The 20984-nt window shown below is 57.5% G+C and overlaps 1 protein-coding gene across 2 annotated transcripts in view; it reads right to left on the bottom strand.

The window, feature by feature from the left end:
* Traf5 (TNF receptor associated factor 5) overlaps positions 1–20984 on the bottom strand; it is a 31957-nt gene that overhangs the window by 2925 nt on the left and 8048 nt on the right. The window contains exons 2-10 of one of the 2 annotated variants that reach the window (XM_055609185.1): positions 14375–14593; positions 12782–12839; positions 8236–8337; positions 6319–6483; positions 5924–6001; positions 5707–5781; positions 3789–3881; positions 914–1054; positions 559–727 (exon numbers count right to left, since the gene is read on the bottom strand). In XM_055609185.1, the coding sequence (XP_055465160.1) occupies positions 559–727; positions 914–1054; positions 3789–3881; positions 5707–5781; positions 5924–6001; positions 6319–6483; positions 8236–8337; positions 12782–12839; positions 14375–14592 (1099 nt within the window). In that variant the 5' untranslated portion in view covers position 14593. The remainder of the gene's footprint in view (positions 1–558; positions 728–913; positions 1055–3788; positions 3882–5706; positions 5782–5923; positions 6002–6318; positions 6484–8235; positions 8338–12781; positions 12840–14374; positions 14594–20984) is intronic. The other variant, XM_055609186.1, reaches the window with a different exon arrangement.

Raw genomic sequence — 20984 nt, 5'->3', positions numbered from 1 at the left:
GTGTGAGCTCTCTGCCTCCTGTCTGTGGATGGGGTGTGAGCTCTCTGTCTCCTGTTTGCGGATGGGGCATGAGCTCTCAACTGCCCGACACATTGCTCCGCACATTCTGACCTTTCTGGACCCAAAAGTCCAATGATCCCTCCTCCTGGAAGCTCCTTGGTCACAGCATTTCATCATAGCCATAGAAAAGTGACTGACACACTGGCCGCCCTGATTGCACAGCGATCACCCGCTAAGGCTCTTGTGGCCCCTTAAACAGCTTGCAGCGTCCACACATACATCAGCTCCCCCCCCCCCCCCCCCCCCCCCCCCCCCCCCCCCCCCCCCCCGCCCCCGCACGCCCCCCCCCCCCCCCCCCCCCCCCCCCCCCCCCCCCCCCCCCCCCCCCCCCCCCCCCCCCCCGTGCTCCTGCTTCCCAGCCGCCTGGGCCCGTTGCCCTCTGCTCGGATTGCACCCTCGTTTTCTGAGGCAGCGTCGCCGCCTGTGACTGCTTAGCCTCTTTCACACACACATGCAGCCAGGCGAGTCATGAGAGAGATGGCTGCTCGCCACACATACCCAGTCTCTGGCCACTGGCCTCCAGCAGGGCGATCCTGTGCTTCACGCTGTCGATGGCGTCCACCAGGGCCCGCAGGTCCTGTCGGCTGTGCTGCTGGCTGACGGTGTGCAGGAGCTGCTGTACCTGCGCCTCCAGCCGGGCCGACCTGTCCTCGTGGCCGGCCAGCGCCTGGGACGGACAGAGCGCTCCATCACACAGGAGCTCGGGGACCTGTGCTAAAGGCGAGCCCCACCGAGCAGCGCGCGTCTGCAGGAGCCTGCGGAGGCCACCCGAGGGCAGCAGTCCCCTGGCCCTCGGGGTGCCGGTGGGTGTGAGGCACCGAGCAGCCCCCTGGCTCATGCGTGTGACCCTCACCTGGACGTTGGAGAGGAAGGTTCCATTCCTGCCGAACATCTGTGTGAAGCGCCTGAGCTCCTTGTCGAACGAGTCCACGGTGGCCGCCAGCTGCTGGATCTTGCTCTCCTTCTGCTCCAGACTCTGCTGAAGGTCAGAGATCTAAGAAGGGGCGAGAGCGGGCAGAGCAGTCATTGGGTGTGTGCATGCGTGCACAGGGCCAAGACACCACGAGCGCGGGGCCAGAGGCCCGTGTAAGGCAGGAAAGCAGCTTCCGGCCAGCTCTGAGGCCGCCGGGCAGGCCGTCCCCCATCGGGCTGGGCTCGGTCGGGGCATCTGCGGATGAACTGCTCGCTGCACGCTGTCAGCGTGAGCTGGCACACAGCCAGGACACTGTGCCTGGGTGAGCGTTACCTTCTGCCTGTGTCCCTCCGGTCCCCAACGAGCCCCCTCAGGTAACTGTCGAGCACAAGCAGGTGTCACCAAACCAGTAAGCACCACTAAACCCGGACACCACAACCGATTCGAGTGTGCGCATGCTTCCCACCTCTTCCCCGCACAGTCTGAGCCTGGACCAGGCCGGTGGCCGTCCTGGGGCCACACCTGCATGGAAGCCGAGCAAGTGCTTGTACCCATGAGGCCCAGGAACAACCAAAGCCTGAGCGCATGCCCCTGGTCGTGTGCCAGCTGGCCAGCTTCTGTACACACACACACACACACACACACACACACACACACACACACACAGAAAAGCTCTCACAGCCATTCTCACCTCACCTCATTTATGTTTGTTTGATTTCTGGGATTTGAGAGTTGGTATGTCCCAGGCTGGCCTGGAACTACATACATCGCCGAGAAGGACCTAGCCATCCTGCCCCCCGCCTCCCGATTGGTGGAATTTCAGGTGTGAACACACACACACACATTTTTACCGAGGCTGTGATGCTTCCTGCCTAGTTCTACCCGAGACCTTGCACACTCGAAGAGGAGGGGTCCCTCCATGCCTGGGTCTCAGAGCACGGTGGAGCCTGAGCAGGTGTGGAAACAGTATCTGCCGAGTGGCGATGTTCTCCTCCAGTTCACACTGCACACCACGGCACCACTGAGAGACAGATGCGGCGTCTCTTTCTCCTGCTCAGGCATCTCTGGGGGCTTTAAAAAGGAGCACAGGGCTCTGCACAGCCTGACACCAATGTGGCTTCATGCTCAGTTCTACCCGTGTGCACACAGCGTGACCGCACAGCGGCCGGCTCACCCGTGTGCACACAGCGTGACTGCACAGCGGCCGGCTCACCCGTGTGCTACAGTGTTTGCCGAGACTGTCTCACTTCTTCATTCTCTGGACCCAGCACGGTGCCTTACACGGAAGACACTGGGTGTGTGTTTGATGAATGAATGTGTAACGCCTGCCCCTCTCCCCACCCTCGCCTGCTCTCGATCTCGTGGTGCCCATCTCAGTTGGTAACATTTGCAGGGCTCTTCCTCCCCAGCTTGCAGCCTGCCAGTCCAACCTCAGAACCCCCCGTGCCACCTGCCGGCACAGGTATGCGCCCCCGGGCCCACTCCAGCTCCCTCGAAATGCTGAAACAATTGCATGTGCGAGGCGCCGTGTGGAGAGCGCTGCCACCGCCCTCGCTGCCACCCACCACAGCCCCATTTACCCATGAGGAAACGGGAGCAGAAGGATGTAAAAGGGTGGCGTGCGGCCTGCCAGCCCCTGCTGCTCTGTTACCGAAACGCTAGACGAATGGCTGACTGAGCGCGTCACAACAGGAAACCATTAGCTCCAACTTTTGATCCTTGAACCTCTTCTGACACAGACCTCGCGTGAGTGAAACCGTGACTGGACACAGTATTCAGAGCATTGCTCTCGAGGCCGTTGCTGTCTCAGGCCAAAACACATCAGTCTCTGGACACAGCTGCTCACACCGGGGCACCTGGCGCCCTCACTCCATTTCCTTACCCCTGCAGCACCTTCTGCGGCCTGCCTGGCACAAGCCCGTCTGCACGCCCAGGTTTCACTTCAGCGGCTGAGTCCGTTCAGCATCAGCCCGGCGGCTCAGCTGCCCAGGGGATCTGACACCCTCTTGTGGCCTCACGCACACACCTCATACGTGTCATTAGTGAGGTGAACAAAGGCCCGGCTTAGGTATTACCTGGAAAGCCCGCACCGCTTTCCCAGAGGGCCTCCTGCGGCCTCTGCACACACAGCGTCCCTGGGTCCCAGGGCCCAGCCACTATCTGGCCACATTCCCGGAGTTTTCCTGGAGAGGCTGCGTCCAGCACTCAGTGCTGTCTGGTTAATCGATGGATGGTCCACAGGACAGCAAAGAGCCTGCATGCCCGGCGGCAGGCTGGGACGGGCTGCTGCTCAGGGAGGTTTGGGCTTTCCTCCTGGCCCTGACCCCGAAAGGCACACACCCACTGAAACGCAGACGGCTCAGATGACCTGCGGGGCGAACTGCTCCAGACAGAGGATGAGCCACCGGCCCAGTCTGGCAGCATAGCTCGCTGCCCTCCAGCTGCTCCTCAGGGCGGGCCTTTGTGGGGTCCCCGGTGGACACCCCAGCAACCTGGCAGGCTTAGAAATACCAACAGCGAGGGTGACAGGTAGGGGCGGGAGGGCACGGCTGCGGGTGGCTGTAAGCCACCGGGGTGGGGCTGGCCTGAGGGCCAGTGTGCCACAAGTTACAAACTTCAGGCTTCTTCGCTCTTACTGAGCGCGTCTGCAGGGAAGGGGAGTGAGCGCACAGACCTCCAAGCACCTTCCACCTCCGGCGGGTCATCTGGCCTCTTGCATGGAGCCAGAGAAAGAGCGAACAAACCAAAACAACACAAAGCACGGAGCAGCCAGTGGCAGCGACTCCCCTGCCCCTCCCACGCCGCCCTGGCTCACCTGCTGCTCCAGCCGGATGTTCTTCTCTAAAACCAGAAGCATGTGGTCCTGCAGGGCTGCGCGCTCATGCTCCTGCAAGGGCCCGCGCTTACCCTGCGACACAAGGCAAAGCGAGCAGTTAGCGGCCTCCCGGGCAGCTGGGCAGGCCACAGGGCTGCGATGTTGAGCCTCAGAGACTTCGTTGCTTAGATCCCACGCACACCTTTCTGGAGAACTGCAGGATAAATGATTCCTAGGCTCCTTGCTTCAGAACTGTCCCGTGGTCAGCACCAAACAAACTGACAAGACAAGGAGTCAGCCTGCTAGCCAAGCTGTGCTGATCTTCTTCCTGCCTTGGCTACAACAGGAAGCGCAGACATGGCCACGGCTCAGCGCTTCCAGAGCTTCCCTGCAGCTGCTTTAAGCCTGGGCCAGTCCCCATTCTCCAGCGCATTGCCTGCTGCACGGAGCTTGCAGCCTGGTCTTCATCCAGCCCTGGCAGTTTGTTGCACTCAGAGCGACACATTGGAGAAAAGAAATGGTTACCTCTCCCCTGCTTATTTGACTCTCCTGCTAATCAAAGCAAAGGCCCACATTTCCACGTGCATCTAGGCAAACATCCAGCACCGGCTGCCCCTCGCTGAGGGCTAGCCCCTTGGTAGCAGGATTCTCCAAGGACGGTTCCGAGACCAGCTCTCCTACCCCTCCACAGCCCGTGACGCTAAGGTTAGCGCTAGGGCACGGCCAGCTGGAGGCGGGCTGCAGAGCTCCTCAGCCCGGAAGCAATGGTGCCCGGTGAAGGCAAGCCCTGGCCCTTCTGCAGCTACCCAGCTGCCCGCTGTCAATCTGTGTAAAGGGTCCTGACATGTTGGTGGTGATGCTGGAAATCGACCAGTTTGCCCTACCACTGAGCTGCTCGCCAACCGTTCAAGTTTTTTTAAACTAAAAAAAAAGTGCTTATGTTAAAAATATAATCGGGGTAATTTTAGACTTATAGAATATATGGATTGCACTCAGCATGATGTTTCAATCTCTACTCTGAATGAACAGAATCTTCCAGAAGACCTAAAACTTTGTTCTCTTTATTTTTAACTTGTTTTATACAACTTATTGAATAACTATTTTAAAGGTGTTTTAAACACCTTTAAACACCTTAACATTAAAGTTTATTTTAAAACACAATTTCCTATCACTTTACTTCGGTGCTTTATTTCCCCAGTGCTGGGACTTGAACCCGGCCCCTCCCTTACGTCAGCCTGGCAGGTACTCTGCATGAGAGAGAGCCACAGCCTCAAATCTCCTTGTCACATCGCATTTAGAGGTACATGGTAGCACTATGAATCCAGGAATCACAGGAAAGCCTGACCCTGGAGGGCTCCTGACCCTGGAGGGCTCCTGACCCTGGTAGACCAACAGAGCAGAATTAGAGAAAACTGACTGTCGTGGGTGGTTTAGGTGGCAACCTCGTTAGGCTGTTTTCAGTGAAAGCTAGTCTAGGCGCGGCTCTGAGACTATTGTGTAGACGCGATTACTATAACTGGTCAGCCTACACCGACCCACCCATAAGGTGGCCGAGTCTTGTCCAACCAGCTGAAGGCTGAGCAAACCCCGGAGGAGCGGGCTTCCGGGACCACAACACAGACACTCCAACCCGAGTGACCCAGCTGGGCTGGCTTGCAGATGTGGTATGCGCTAACCCCACAGAGGCAGGTGAGGCTCTCTCCACACCTATACAAGCGTGTGTGTGTGTGTGTGTGTGTGTGTGTGTGTGTGTGTGAGCATAACTATGCAGGTGCAGGCTGTATGCGTGCACAGGGAGAGCCCCGAACACCGTCGTAGTCCTGCAGTTCTGGTGTCCTTACGCTTCCACGCCCTGAGCAGAGCTAGAGTGAAATGAGCCCCCGGTGCCTGGCAGGCATGAAGGTGGCCCGCACCTTACCTTGATGGCGCAGCCGTAGTGCTTAAAGGGACAGTCTTGCTCAGCCTCAGGGCACACGGTAAGGTGCTCATTAACCTACAAAACGGAAGGCCCAGGCTGTGGAAACACGCATTCTTCTGCTTGGTACAACTGGGGACCAATAGTGACTTGGCTCTATCAAACCTCGGCGTGGGGTTGTGAGCATTCTCTGTGCCCTCGGGGAGGAGCGCTGACTCACCTCCGCTCTTGGAATAGCCAGCACACACTTGTTGGGACAAGACACTGGGTACGCAGGGCACGAGTTCTCCTCATGATCCTGAAACAGACAGAGTGGGTGGGAAGCAAAGCCACGGTCCCTAGCCTCGAGGCGCTCACACACGTGGGTCTGGGGAGACGCGTCACGGGGCTTGCTCTCCGTAAGAAGCTTCAGCCCGGTTCCGAACCAGGTCAGTGACGGCTGCTTTCTGGATGCCGTGAGCTCAGCTGCTGGGCGTGTGGGGCCCAGAGGGCGCTGGCTTCCTGCACGCTGGCCGACCACCGCTCGAGCCCCGTCCCTCCGGGGCAAACAGACCCTCCCCCGTGCCAATCCGTGCGAACAAGCGGAGGGCGCCCCCTCCCGCCCGGCCCGCTCACCTGCAGGCCGGCGGCCAGCACGGCGCGCGCGCAGTGGGGGCACCTCTCCTGCCGGAAGCGGCAGGACGCGCGCAGGTGCTCCCGCACGTCCTTCCGGGGCACGGCGTCGCGGCAGCGCTCGTTGGGGCAGGGCACGGCCTGGAAGGGGCAGTGCTGGAGGTGGTCCTGCAGGGTGACAGTGCCTCAGAGCCGGGCGGGGGGTGCCCGCGGGCCGTCTCCGGGCCACTAGCATGAAGTGTGTGCGGAGAAGCCAGTGGCCTGCTCTTGCTGAGGGTGTCAGGCCTTTTTTTCATGGCGAGGAGGGCTGAAGCTGGGGACGTGCTGCCTGCAAAGCCCAAGCTTCCTGTTGACTCGCCTTTCCGTTTCCGTTTGCTTGTTTGTTTGTTTGTTTGATGTGTACGGGTATTTGTCCGTGTGCCACATTCCTGCCTGGTGCCAAGGAAAGGGCGTTGGACCCCAGGACCTGGAGGCAGAGGCGGTGTGTGCCAGCATGTGGGTGCTCCCACTGAACCACTGCGCTAGCCGACAGTGCCGGCGATCAGGAGGGTCCTCAAGGAAAAGCAACTGGGGAGTTCTCCCTCAGGGTAAAGATTAGAGTTTTCCTCTGCTACCTCAGCAGTGAGGAGTCAGAAACCCAGCACCAGTTTGCTGATCTTCTCTGCGACTCTCCCGGGACTGTCACTGTTCACTCCAACCCTGCCCCCCCGTGACAGCCTCCCACACCGGCAGCTGGGGCCGGCATGACAGAGCTGAGACCCTCACACACAGGCGGCTGGGGCCGGCATGACAGAGCTGAGACCCTCACACAGGTGGCTGGGGCAGGCGTGACAGAGCCTGTGCTCTGCTCTCTCAACTTTCTGTGGTGTGTCCAGGCTAGGTGACATCTGAGGTGGACAAGAAGCCCTGTCTAGAATTTGTCACTCAAATCGAGCGGCAATGACCGTTGTACAGGAAACAATGTAGTCCTGTGAGCTGTCATCCCAGGGTGAGGAGGAAATCATCCACACATCTATCATCCCAGTGTTCAGTGTGCGTGTGTGTCTGTGTTGTGTATGTATTTTGTGTGTGTCTATGTGTGTATTTGTGTGTCTCTGTCTGTGTGTATATATGTGTTTGTGTCTGTGTGTGTATATATGTTTATGTGTGTATATGTGTATGTGGGTGTGTAAGTGTGTGTCTGAGTTTTCTGGAGGCTTGATAACAGGCTGAGTCATCTGACATGTTCCAAACTGTGTGGGTGTGGGGGAAACTCTCAGCAGCTGCCAAGCGATTCCGTGGAAGTGAGGGGCGGCTGAGTCACTGCGAGCCTGCTGGTGACTGATGGAGGCCGTGCCTTCCCAGCTGCAGGAAGCTGCTGCTGACAGGCTTCTCTTCCCTGTCCCTGGACTTCCTCAGCGCCTCTCTTCACACTTCCATCAGGCCTCACTTGGGGGGCACACCTGCCCTGGCCTGGTGCTCTTCATGACCACGGGCGTTACACCTGAGCGCACAGTCCACAGCACCAGGACACAAAGCAAAGCCTGGTGGGAAGGCCTGACCGCACAACTGTGCCCTGTGCCAGTCACGCCTGCCTCCCGCCCTCGGGTCCCCAGATCCTGTGCAGGCCCCATAAAATGAAGCACCCTTGATGGATGTCCCCCTTCTCTGATCCTGAGTGCTGGGATAAAGGAATGCGCCACCACCTGGCTTAGAGTGTCTTTGGCCTGTGAGCCCTGCACCTTCTCCACTCCATGGTTCCATCCTCTAGGCTGGGACACGGACGGTGCTCTCTCCGTGCTGCTACAGAACAAAGCCCGTGGCTGCGCCTCTGCCTGGTGCTCATGCTGTGCTGGGACAACCCCAGAGGGACCAGGGCCCGTCACAGAAAGGTTAAGGGACTGGAAGAATGGCACGGACACTGGCCTCGGCGATACCAACCTGGAATCGTCCCAGAATAATCCTGGCGTTACACCCAGGGGCGTTCTTGCAGTAGACGTACAGATTGAGAACTTCCCTTTTGCAGCAGTTGTCTCTGAACACCTAGAAGACAGACACCGTCAGTCTCACATCCGCCAGTGGACAGGAAGCTATGGTCAGACTGGCCTTCCAGCCTATCTCAGAGGCAGATGGAAACTTCCAGGCAGCGGCCGGGACGGAAATGTCACAGGACCACGCTGAAAGGGAAGGCTGCCTCACACACATGCTTCTGGCAAGGCACATTGATGCCCAGTGCTCAACCCAGCTGGAGGTGGCAACTTGGTGAAGCCCCGTCAGGTGAACTTGACCCCACACAGCCAAAGGTCAGGAGGGGGCTGTAGCTGGGGGAGGGGGAGGAGGGAAGGGAGAGCCCTGGTTCCCACTCTGGCATGAAGTGTCGGTGCCCCGAAGCAGGGATGACTGGTAATTTCAGTTCAAGCTGTGTACCGGTGTGCTTCCTCTGTGAAGGGTCAGAGCGCACACCCTGTCAGCTTGGCAGGCCGTGTGGCACCCTCCCCCGCCAGCGAATCTCAGCTCCGAGATCGTGAGTGGGCACAGCTCTGCTCCAACAAAACCGCGGGGCTCAAAGAGCGTGTCATATTCATGCGTCACAACACATTCTCTTGGATTTTAACTTCTGAGGCGTTTTATTTACTTTCGTACGTGAGTTTGCAAGCATTGTGGACGTGCAGCGCACCTACCCAGGCCTGGAAGAGGCATCAGATCCCCGGATGTGGAGTTACAGGCAGTTGCGACCCGTCATGTGGGCGCGGGAAACCGAACCCAGGTCCTCTGCAAAACCCTAACCCTAACCCTAGACGCTCGTAACGGCTGAGCCAGTGCTTCAGCCCCCCTTGCTTTTGAAAATAAATTATGTTCAAATAGTTTAAGACTCACAGGAGGCTTCAAAACCACCTTAATTTTGTGCCTCTTTTATTACGAATGCTTAAGAATGTGAAAATCATTCTCTTATCTGAGGCACGCAGAACTGGCAGGCTTTGCCCAAGGTTGTAGTGTGCCTGTCCCTGGCCTCGTGTGTCACACACTGGACGCCCCCCGGGCCTCTGGAGGGCAATTACAGGGCAGGGGATTCGAGTCAGGCCAGCTGCCCAGGGGCGCTTCAGGAGGGAGGCAGATTCTGAGCTCCGGAAACAAGGCAGAAAACTGAACTCAAGAGACATTTGCAGGGAGACATCTCCGTGACTCCGAGTTAGACAGTGGTTTCTTGGACACAGAAGGACAAGAAGCACACACAGCTAAACCAAAAGAACAACAAGCTGTACAGATTAGTTTTTATCAACTTGAGATCAAGCGGAGCCGCCCGGAAAGAAGGGACAGAAGACCTGCGGGTCAGGCAGGCCGTGGCTAAGTCTGTGGGGCCTTTCTTAGCTGCCAGCTGATATGGGAGCCCAGCCATGTGGTGGTGGCCCCTACCCAGCTGGACCCCGACTGCGTAGGAAAAGCAGCCGAGCAGACAGGAGCCAGTGAGCGGCGCCAAGCCTCGGCGGCCCAAGGGCGGCAGTGTTGACGGCTGTGGAGAGCAGCTGAGGCGTGTCACCATGTGGCAGGCTGAATTCCTGAAGAGAGGCCAGAAGGCCACTGGCAAGGGTGCAGCCCAGCGCAGGGGAGGCCCGAGCCCGCCGGAGAGCCAGGACCTTGGGGAGACTACCGAGGACAACGGCCCATTTGGCACAGTGCCAGCCCCAACCTATTGGACAAGCTGTGTGCTGTGGGTAGCCAGCCAAAGTGCGATTGCCAAGCCTCTTCTAGTGAAGAAGTCCAGACATCAGACACCGAGCACTTACACTGCTGGAGCTTGGGTACACTTCGCTCTGACTATAAATTTGCCCTGTCCTGTCCCACTTGAAATAAATATTCAACCCACAGGTCTGGTTTGATCTTGGTTTTTGTTTGTTTGTTGGCTTGTTCAAGATAGGGCTTCTCTGTGTAGCCCTGGCCATCCTGAAACTTGCTCTGTAGACCAGGTCGGCCTCTGCCTTACCAGTGTTCCCACGGGTGTTAACGGAAGTGCCAGCACCACCTAGCTAGAGCCCACGGTTAGAGACTGCGTATTTTAAAAAAGACGCTGAACTTGTAATGTGTTTGACCTTTTCAAAGGTGGTGGGGCTTGTAAGTTTCCATTTGTTTGATATTAACATTAGCATGCTCTTGGGGACGTAAAGGAAGGGAATGTGTACGGTCTAATAGTGAGGTGTGTGTGTGTGTCACGCTGATGAGGGGTCAATTGTGCTCACTAGGTGTGTTTTCTTGTTTGTTTTCTGTCAACCTGACTTGAATTGGAGTCACCCAGCACAGGAGCCTCAGTTGAAGAACCGCCCCGTCAGGCTCATCTGAAGCAAGTGTGTGGGTCGTTTCCTTGACTGATGGTTGGCATGGGAGGGTCCAGCTCACTGTGGGTGGTGTCAACTCTCGGCAGGTGGTTCCAGCTTGTGTAAGAAAGCAACTAAGCCAGCCGTGAGGAGCTGAGGAGCGAGCCAGTGAGCAGCACTGCCCATGCCCTCGGTTCCGCCTTGAGCTCCTGCCCTGACCTCTTTAGATGGTCGACTGTGAGCTGGAAGTGTAAGAGGATGTTTTCATCGAGCTGGCTTGATCATGTTTATCACAGCAACAGAGCAGCAAGCTAAGACCGACAAGTTACGAAAAGCAGATAAACTAAATGTCAGCAAACTGAGAACTATCCACTCAGAGCACACGTCAACAAAGTGAGAATAAATTCTGTAATAAGAGAAAAATGTCAGCAAATCTGACAACAACCCCCAGGTATCTAGAATATAAAAAAGGACTTGTAATAATTCAACAATTAGAGAAAAAAACCCAGCTAAAATGGGCAAAGTTGGAGTAGGAGAGAGGCCTCAGAGGTTAGAACACTTGCTGCTCTTGCAGAAGGCCTGAGTTCAGTTTCCAGCACTCCAATCCACAGACTCACAACCCCCTTAACTCCAGCTTCGGGGCTCTGATGCCCACTTCTGGCCTCCATGGGTACTGCACAGACCTGAGAGACAGAGCCACACACTCGGTGCACACACACACACGAAAGAGAGAGAAAAAGAGAGAAAGAGAACAAATCTTAATACCATTCCTATAGAGAAGACACACGGCTGCTCAGCTAAATTGATAGTGCCACCAGCCATCAAGGAGATGTGACTCAAACCCCGGACACATGAGGCTTCAACCCACCGGGAAGGCTGAGGAGAACACATTCTGATGGGATTGGCTACCACAGAACCCTCATGCGCTGCGGTAAGAAGGCACAAAAGGGGCAACTGTTTACCCAACAGCCTGGCAGCTGCTGAAATGGTAAGCCCAGTTTTGCCATGTTAGCCAGGAGCTCCACTCTCAGGGGTGTGCGCAAAAGAACTGAGCATCTGAGCAGTCTGTGTTCTAAAGCCAGGCTGTCCCAGCAATGTTAGCTTCTTTGCCGGTCATGGATGGATACAAGCTTGGAGATGAACTATTTGCTTTTTCCGGGGCTGGGAACTGAGCCCCAGCTTGGTGAACAGGAGCCTATACTGAAGCTCACCCTAAGCTCCTAATGCTATATATCAACTTTTCTTGGAGTGTTGATATATGTGTGTGTCATCTGTGTGTATCTGCATGCATGTCTCTGTGCCATATGTATGCAGTGTCTGTGCAGACACAGAGAGGGCATTGGGTCCCCTGGACTGAAGTTGAGGTGGTTGTGAGCCCCCATGTGGTTGGGAACGGAACCCGCTGCCTTAGAAGAGCAGCCAGTGGCTCTTAACGACTGAGCCGTCCATCTCTCCAGCCCCGTATTTTAAAAATTTAAGCTAGGTGCATGAATATTCATAACAGCATTATAAACAGTAGTGCAAAAAGTAGAGGAGCCCAAATGTCCAGGAACTGCGATGGAGCAGGCAACCGTGGGACAGCCACACAGCAGAATGGTGTGAGCAACAGAAAGGAACGACACACTAACACATGGACGACCCTGACGGACCAGGCAGGATCCCGTTCATATAAAACACCCAGGAATGCAGCTAAACCAAAGTAGAGAGGCCGTGGTTTTCATGGCCGGGAGGTATGGGGAGGCTACAGCCAAGGGACGTGGGATTTCTTCTTGGAGGTCAGCACGTCACAGGGCTACAGAACGAAAAATACTGGGAGCTGCTGAACCAGCCATTTGGAAGGCAGACTTTACGGTGCATGAACTGTACCAGAGCCATTATTAAACAGAACAAGATGCTTTGAGGGTTAGCCAGATGGGACGGTGAACTCCTCAAACGGGTGTTCTACCCTTCCCAGCAGCTTGGTGTGGCTGGAGCTAGTGTAGGAAGGGGTGAGCCCTCAAGTGGTAGGGTGTGGCCAACAAAACCCACACATGCTCCAAACAGACAGGAGTGCCTGATGCGAGCCACAGCAGAGGACTATGGGCGACAAAGAAGGTCCTGGGACATTGTCCTCTTCCAGCCTGGTAGTCAGCCCGGCGCCTTCCCCAACACCCGAGGCAAACCAGTGTTCTCCTCACCTCCTGAGGCTTGATGATCTCCTTGTCCACTGGGCAGATTGGCACTGCATTCAGCTCTCTGGAGAGGAAAGCAGAAACTGGCCAAGTTAAGTGTTAACCTCAGCACTCCTTCCGGGAGCAGCCGGCATCACTGGCCCGGAGGAGCCTGTACTGGCATAAGCTGTGTACACTCCTCGGAGGGCGGCCTTGCACCCTGCTGCAGCAACTTCCTAGTCCTACAGCCTTCCTGGAGAATGCAGCCGTCAAACCAAGCTCCCAGAAGGCATGGAGGGCTCCATGCCTGTCTGCCACTGTGCCGAGGCCTGCCCCTCCTCAGATGGGAACATACTGGAGAGGACCATGGGGACCTCTGCCTGTGGCTCTTCACCTCCAGAACCCGGAGCACAGTGGACAAATGTGTTGACCCGTGTGGGGCGAGCGAGGGTGCCTGTGCCCTCCAGAGCCCCCGAAGCCTGCTTCCACCAGCCTGAGGTGTGATGCCAGCTGCTCTGGTTTCGATGTTAACCCCCCCATCTCTGTGGCCCTGGGGGTGCCGTCCGAGGCCTTGCCTCGTGGTTAACCTGGCTTAGCTCTGGAATCCACCAAGAGCCCTGTGTCTGGGGGTGGGGTGGGGGCTCTTGCCAGGAAGGAAGCCCTGGGAGAGGAGCCCCCTGCTATTACAGGCCACAGATCCTTCCTGCCCAGAGATGAAGTGCTGGGGAAAGCAGCACAGCCTCCCTGTCACTTTACAGTCCTCGTCCATCTTGCCGGAGCTGCCCTGTCCTTCAATGGCTGCGGACCCCAGCTTCTCCAGCCTTCCAATGTGTGTTGGAGGCCAGTGGCTCTCCAGGACTCCATGGGGTCTTCAGGGCCTGCCTGGGGCCCCGCAGCCCCCAGCTTGGCAGACTAAGCAACTTCCCAGTGCGCAGGCTCTCCATGTGGAGGCAGACACTGTTGGACCGCCCAGATGGCAGCCATTCTGATACCCCACCGTGCAATGGTCCCTCATTCCGTGGCTTCCGTTCCCGCTGGAGAACCTAACACGAGGCAGAGGCTGGAGAGGTGGAGCTGGAGGGGCCCGAGGGGGTGTGCTGGCAAAGTGGCGAGGCCCAGGCACCTTCCTGTCCTCCTCTCCTCCAGATGGTGGAGTGACCGGCTGGGCTCCAGCAGCCCTTCACCCACGCTGTGCCTACATTTCCAAAGCAATGGGCCTGCCATCCACGGAGCGGGACCCCAAAGCGGTGGGCCTGAACGAGCCCTTCTGGGCTAATTGCCTTGAGTATGTTGGTGGAGTGATGTCACCGCAGGCTTCCCATTTGCCTGGGCAGTGGGCAGCCCCTGGCAGTCAGGGCTCTTACAGCAGTCCTCAGGACAGCTACAGCACGGACGCTGTGAGCCACAGCCCTCTCCAGCAGTCGGCTACGGGACAGCCGTAAGGAGGGGTGAACGTCCACAACGCAGTGGCAGGCAGAGAGGATTACACTCGGTTCTCAGCCAGGAGCCTGGGAGCACGTCTCCCAAGCCACAGCAACTCCCCAAACCTCATTCCAGCCCCAGGGGCCACTCCTCTGGTTCTGAGCAGCTGCGGCCCGAGCGCAGGCCCTGCCCACTCACCTCAGAGACCGGATGCAGTGCTGGCAGAAGCGGTGCCCGCAGCCGGTCTGGTGGGGGTTGTGAAGCACCGAGTGGCAGAAGGCACATCTGTACCGCTCTTCCAGCTGCTCCACAAACTGGTATTCTGTGTCCGGCTCAAAGTCCAAGGAGATGGAGTTGCCGGAATTCTGGCGGATGAAGGCACAGGGGACAGCCTGTTGCTCCTCTGGATGAGCCATGCTGGGCAGACAGAGACGGACCACTTCAGTGTAGTGATAACCCGAACAACAGCAGCACACTTGTGGGTCACAGCTAGAATCACAGCTAGAATCATTACAACTTCCTGCAGCACGGGCCGCCTGCCAGGGTGCAGACAGCTTCTGGCAAGACCCAGGACGGCCGCTCCTCCGACTGGATTTAGAATCTCCTTGAAGGTGTTTCCAAGGGGATTAGCTGAGAGGGAAGGCTCCACCCTGAGTGTGGGCGTGGGGTGGCATGGGGTCCTGGGCTGAATGATAAGGGAGAAAGCCAGAAGAGCTCCGCTGGACTTCCCCTTTCTCTGCTTCCAAGGACACTGCGATGTGAGCAAGCAGCCCTAGGCTCTCTCCACCACAGCCTTGCCTGCCACACTGTGCCACGCCTCACCTCGCCTGCCACACTGTGCCACGCCTCACCTCGCCTGCCACACTGTGCCACAGTGTGCCACAACACACCTTGCCTGCCACGCTGTGCCACACACGCACCTCGCCTGCCATGGCTCATTCTCCTACTCAAACTACGCGCCAAATAAAGCTTTCCTCTGCTGACCTGGCACGGTGATGGGGAGCGTTACCAATACCCTTCCCCGGCACAGATCTCCATCCTCCAGCTTCTTACAGGACACCGAACAGCCCGGGCAGCTGGGCCACGAGCCGAACACAGCAGGTGTTGACTGCTTTATAGGCCAGTGGTTTGTGGACTGAGCCGCCACCTCCCAGGAGAGCCTTACCCTATACATTTCTTGCCACCAGCCTCAATCTGTCGCTCTCCGCCTGCCGCTTTCTGCAATCTGCTGAATGTTCCTGTTCCCACGGGAGGTGGGGAAAGGATGAAGTCCCCGTATGGGAGATTACTGCCCCCACCCCCTCCTTCCTGCACCCACGCTTGGGGAGTCTCACCTGAGGCTGACCTCGCTGTCTCCATGCCCAGCCTCTAACCACTGGGCACAGGTGTGGCTCAGGGGCTGCCTGGCTACCACACCTCATTAGTCACAGCACGAGGACAGCCCCAAGCTGCATCGTGTCCCCCCCTGAGCTGGGGAAGATGCTGAGAGCTGCCTTCTCCAGGCTGGATGGCAGGACCGTGTTCTTAGAGCTGCGTCACTCAGCTCCATTCCGTGGCCTCCCTGAGATCTCAGTCTCCGAGGCTACAGAACCCCCAGCCTACCCCAGGACCCCCTAGCTTTTGCCTACATTCCAGCAACACCCATTCCAGTCCCTTAGGTCCCCATGCTGGCCTGCAGCGCAGGACGAAGCTGCAGTCTCCACCGGGGCTGGAATGTCACCAGGTGATGACCACATGCTGTCGCTGTCTCACATCGGAGCCACTGTGTTAGCTCCAAGACCTCACAAGCCCGGGGTCACTAACCGTCCCTCCACAAGGCGCAGGAGGCCCACTGAAGGCCCCGGAGGGGCTCAGGAGGGCTTGGCTCTCTCCTGACGCCCTGTGAGCCATGAAGGATTGCTGCTGGGCCCGACCCCCATGCAGCAGCAGCTCAGAAGGTGCCCGTGCTCCTGAGGTAACGCCTCTCCCCTCCTCACTTACACTCAGGATTCGCCAGGCTAGGCTGGTGTTCCCTTGGTGCTCTGTGGGACCGTGCATCCCTTCCCAGCCTCCTCCTGGTGTTACGGCAGAAGGCAGACTGAACCCCTTCAAACATGCGCGGGGCCCTTAGACGGCGGCTGTGAGTGTGGGTGGGTGACAGGAAAGTCTATCGCAAAATAATCCTCAAGTTTTGAGTGAGTGCATCATCAAATAAAAAACGAACACATGAAACAAGCCCTGAGCACCCAGTAGGTCCACCCAGTAGGTTCCTTTCCAGAGCAGTCCTGCCTGAGACGGTGCAGATCTGCCCGTGTCCCCAGGGGAAGGACTCACATCTGGGCTTGCTCATCATACCTCAGGCCCTGTCCGCCACCGGCGTGGGACCAGCTAGCGTGAGACTGTGGCTTTGAGCGGATTCTTAAGGCGCAGCTGTGTGAGTGCTGACTTCAACACGGCGACACTAGCCTTTTTCCGTGCATGCCTTACCCCTGCCTTGGAAGATGGGTGAAAGTGTCTACCCGCCCCAGGCACCACGCACACACCCGGGGCTTCTGAGTGTACCTGACCCCCAGGTCAGGAGTCCCGGGAATGTGATGACGCAGGGCCGGGGTGTCAGAGCTAGCAAATGGTTAAGCACGGGAGCCTCGTGGGTGGGCCCTGGGAACGTCATCTTTCCCCATGGCCGGTCATGAAGGCCTGGCCTGCAGCCCGCCCTGGTGGATCGCCCGTAGCAGCTGGCGGCCTGACAAGCAGGGATAGGGGTGCTCGGCCTCTGCTGGGGTCAGCTGCCAGCCTGTCTTCCTGTGAGCCCTTCCCACTGCAGTCCTGAGTCAGTGTCTCTGAACCTAACACTGCTCTAAAGCAAAATCTGTTTTTAGTAAAAGGATGATGCCTAAGGCCTCTGTCTGTCTCTCTGAGAGTAAAATGGAGGGCTTTAAAAACATTTCATCAATTCATTTTAGCAAAGCACATTAAATGTTGACACAGGCTACTGTTATGGAAAGTGGACCAGTGAACAGCTCACGGTTTGCAGCTGTCCGCCTCCTCCACGTCCTGCACCCCTCAGCGGGCTCCTCCAGCTCGGGGAAGCTGGAAGCCACCTCTGTGCATGGTGACGGGAGCTACAGGTGACCAGTGCGGCTCGTCATGACCACACCTGCAGCTGCAGGTGCCCTGAACGGGAGTCGGCACTCAGGCTGAGCCCACGAGCGTTCTCCCACTGTGGGAGCCGAGGCAGAGGGCCCGGGCTCCGGGTGCGGAGGGAGGCCCAGGGCTGCTGGTTACTGAGTTCACCTGGAGCTGGTACGCGCCAGCAGGGATTTGCCAGCAGATGCTGCTTGGGCCCCAGGGTTCCTGAAGCTCATTGATTTGGCTGCTGGGCCGTGTCCTCCCAGCTGGGTGGCTGGCAGGGCTGGCCGTTCTTACTGTCCCGGACACACTCTCGCTCCTGGGGAACAGAGAGCAAGGGCCTCAGGACCCAAGGTCTCTCTTTGCTCTCCTCATTTGCACATGTGTTTCCTAGATATGAACACTCCTGAGTCTCTTGGGGTCCAACCATGGCTTTTACCTCATCACATGTTTGAAGCTCAGCATGTCGGGCAGGATTTCTGATGGTTCAGGGCAGTGTTCCTGCACAGGAAAGGAAGTGGGTGTGTCCTAAGGTGGGGTACTGCTCGGTCCTCCTGAGCTTCCTCAAGTCTCCACCCACTGGGCTCACCCACAGGAAAGCCCAACAGAACCACAGCGGGCTGGCATGGATTCACCTAACACTCCCTAATCAGCTAGAGGCTTCCCGTGAGCAATGGGAACACGTAACAGCTTCCTTCCCTCAGTGCTGTCAGAGCCTGTAGGAGAACCGCATAGGAGCCCGGCTCTTAGTGAGAGGGCAGAGCTCCCCACCACAGAACGTGAGGCCTTTCTGCTACCAGCACCGGCTTATTCTGTCAGTGGTGGGATGCACGGATTGCTGGGGAATTACTAGTTCAAGAAAAAAAAAAATTGCATACAGTTGCTCTCTAAAACCTTTATTTTTTTTCCATGCCATAAACAAATGTATCTTTTCTAGAATTCAAGAGTTTCAAAGGATAGCCACGAACAGCACATTTTAAAAGCTAAAAAAAAAAAAGATTTCAGTGTGTGCACACATGTCAGATTCCCTGGAGCTGGAGTTCCAGGGGGCTTTGAGCTGCTGGGTGTGGGAAATGGGGAAGTGACCTCAGCCCAGGAGCAGCGCACACTGCTTAGCCTCCGAGCCTCCGCTCCGCCTCCCAACAAGCTAAGTTCTTTTCTCCCCTCACGCCATTGTCCTAATTTTTAAGAGCACATACTCCCAAATGCAGAAGCTGTGAACATTTAGCTTTGTGCAAAGATGTCACCTGTCTTGGTCTCAGGTTGAAGGAAGTAAAATGGGCCCTCCAGAGCCCCAACACCTTGTTTGGATCGATAAGTATTTGGGAATGTTTTCAGACGCTGGGTTACAGTTCCTAAGACAGAGGCCCAGGTGCCTCCAGATCTTGGGGAGATTTAAGACCGAGGAGCAAAACTCAGAGGGAAGCATGCACAGCTCCGGCAAGCACGCCGTCTCTGCCCTGCCTCCTACCCGATCCGCAGCCCCAAGGAAGACCCGTCTGTCTCCCACCCCGGCAGGCCGCCCATCCACTGATTCCCACAGGAACAGTGTGTGCTGCGCCCCGGGTTATGTCCGGAGACAGCACAGGCCTGTGAGAGCCAATTTTCCTCGAGGCCCTACAAGGGCAGGACTCTGACAGAAAAAGGTGAGTTACAATATCTCAGTGGCAAGTGCCACAAGAGACTTTGATGAGGGGCTATTGGAGCCTGGATGAAGCTTAGCAAAAGTCTGCTGAAGTAAACTGGGCTTGATGGCGCAACGCCTGTGATCCCAGCACTCAGAGGGGCAGAGGCAGGCAGATCTCGGAGTTCAAGGCCAGCCTGGTCTATAAATTGAGTCCAGGACAGACAGGGCTACCCTGTCTTAACAAACAAACAGAAACTCAGCTGAAGCATCTCTGCTGAGCTCACAAAGAAAGCAGCTCAGCTGGACTGAAGGAGGCGTTTCACGGATGAAAACACAAAGGAATTTCCCAGAGGGCATCTCGGAAGTTCTGGGTTGGTTAATGAAGAACTGTACCTGGTGTGAAGGAGCAAGCTGTTTGCCCAGACCCGCCCTAGAGTCTTGCTATGCTGGGGCCCACCCTCCACTCTGGGGCCTGTACCAGGATGGGGCGAGGGCTGCCACCAGAGTGTTTCCTGGAAGGAGAATGAAGAAGACACGGGGCTGCCCTCAGTGTGACGCATCTGTGTGGCTCCAATGCCAGACAGCCCTTCTCCACAGGGGAGTTCTCACCAGGCTGGTTCAGTGGACAGCCGATAAACTGCCGAGCTGCCGACACGCCCCGTGTGCCCTCAGCTCTAGAGACCCTGCCTCATCTCCCGGCAGCCTCCCGGGCCTCCTGTTGGCATCTTAGCTCCTCCAAGGCCTGTGAGCCCACATCCTACATAACTGAACTCGCTGTCGGAACAGCTCCGGGTGTCTAGAGACACCCGATGGAGGTACCTGGTGGATGCCACAGGCAGGACTCTCACGCCTCATCTCTGGTTCTGATCGTGACACCTGTGGGAGACGGCCGCCTGCAATGAGGAGACAAGCCTGCTATGGTGAGGTGCGCCGCAGCGCTGCCTAGCCAGGGCAGAGCCCTCACCTGGGAAGCAGCTCTGAGGTCACACGCATAGGCCTAGAAGCAGACTGGAAAGAGGGTGAGAGAGGGCCAGGTGAGGACACGGCCCAGCTCCAGGACAGAACAATACATGGAGGCAAGCCGAGGGTGTGGGCAGGAGCCTTCCCCGGACGGCTGCCTCCCAGACCATCTTAGTGGGCTGGGTGAACCGTGCGTGAGCTGTGAGCTGAGAACTGGGTGAGAACTGTGAACTGGGTGTGAACTGTGAACCCTGTGTCAACCGGCTGACACACCGCCTTTCTTGTATCACAGTATATCTCACGATTTGCGTCTCATAAACTCGCCAGGGCCGGGAGATGGCTCCGGTGGGGTGGTGCTTGCAAGCACAAAGACAAGGGTTTGAGCCCAGCACCGAATGTGAAAGCCAGGCACGGTGACGCATGCTTGTGATCCCGGCCCTGGGGAGTGTGGACGGGAGGGTCCCCGCACTCACTGGCCGGCCTAGAGGACCCACACATTCGGGGCAGTGAGATTCCCTCCTCACACTGTCCCAAGCACTGTGGTGTCCTGCTGTGCCCGCCCCCGCCCATGCACTCAGAGAGAAGGTGATTGGAAGGGATGGCTCTGTCACAGTCACACTCCCAAGTGTGGAACTGTGGGAGGGCTGGAAGCACAGCTGCGGCCCCTGGGCGCCGGCTCCCTGTGGCTGGCGTGCACCGGAACTGGCACTGCTGTCATTCTAGGGTTTCTCTAGGTCGTATATGTATGCGGGAGCTTCGCATCTGGCACCCGCTGCCGCCGCCTCTGAACCAGTCCAAGGGCTGCTCTCTGCATCCAGCTCCCTTCAGGAAGCCTCCTCATTCCCACGACGTGTGTGCGTGTGCGTGTGTATGAAGGTGTGCCCTGCCCTCAGGCCATCCTCAGGGGAGGGAGCCTTTTGGATGAGAGGTGGGGGGTGTGGAAAGACCAAGGGTGGAGAACTCACCCCGGAGAGCTTGCAGAGCTGAGAAGGAGCCCCAAGCCACATTCCTGAAGGCAGCCGGGCACCTGGGCTCCCCTGAAGCCACACTCCTGAAGCAGCTGGGCCCCTGGGCTCCCCTGAAGCCACACTCCTGAAGCAGCTGGGCCCCTGG

The sequence above is a fragment of the Psammomys obesus genome, unplaced genomic scaffold (genome assembly GCF_907164565.1).
Source record: "Psammomys obesus unplaced genomic scaffold, mPsaObe1.curated_primary_1811, whole genome shotgun sequence".
Taxonomy (NCBI): domain Eukaryota; kingdom Metazoa; phylum Chordata; class Mammalia; order Rodentia; family Muridae; genus Psammomys; species Psammomys obesus.
This window is presented reverse-complemented; position numbering and strand designations above follow the sequence as displayed.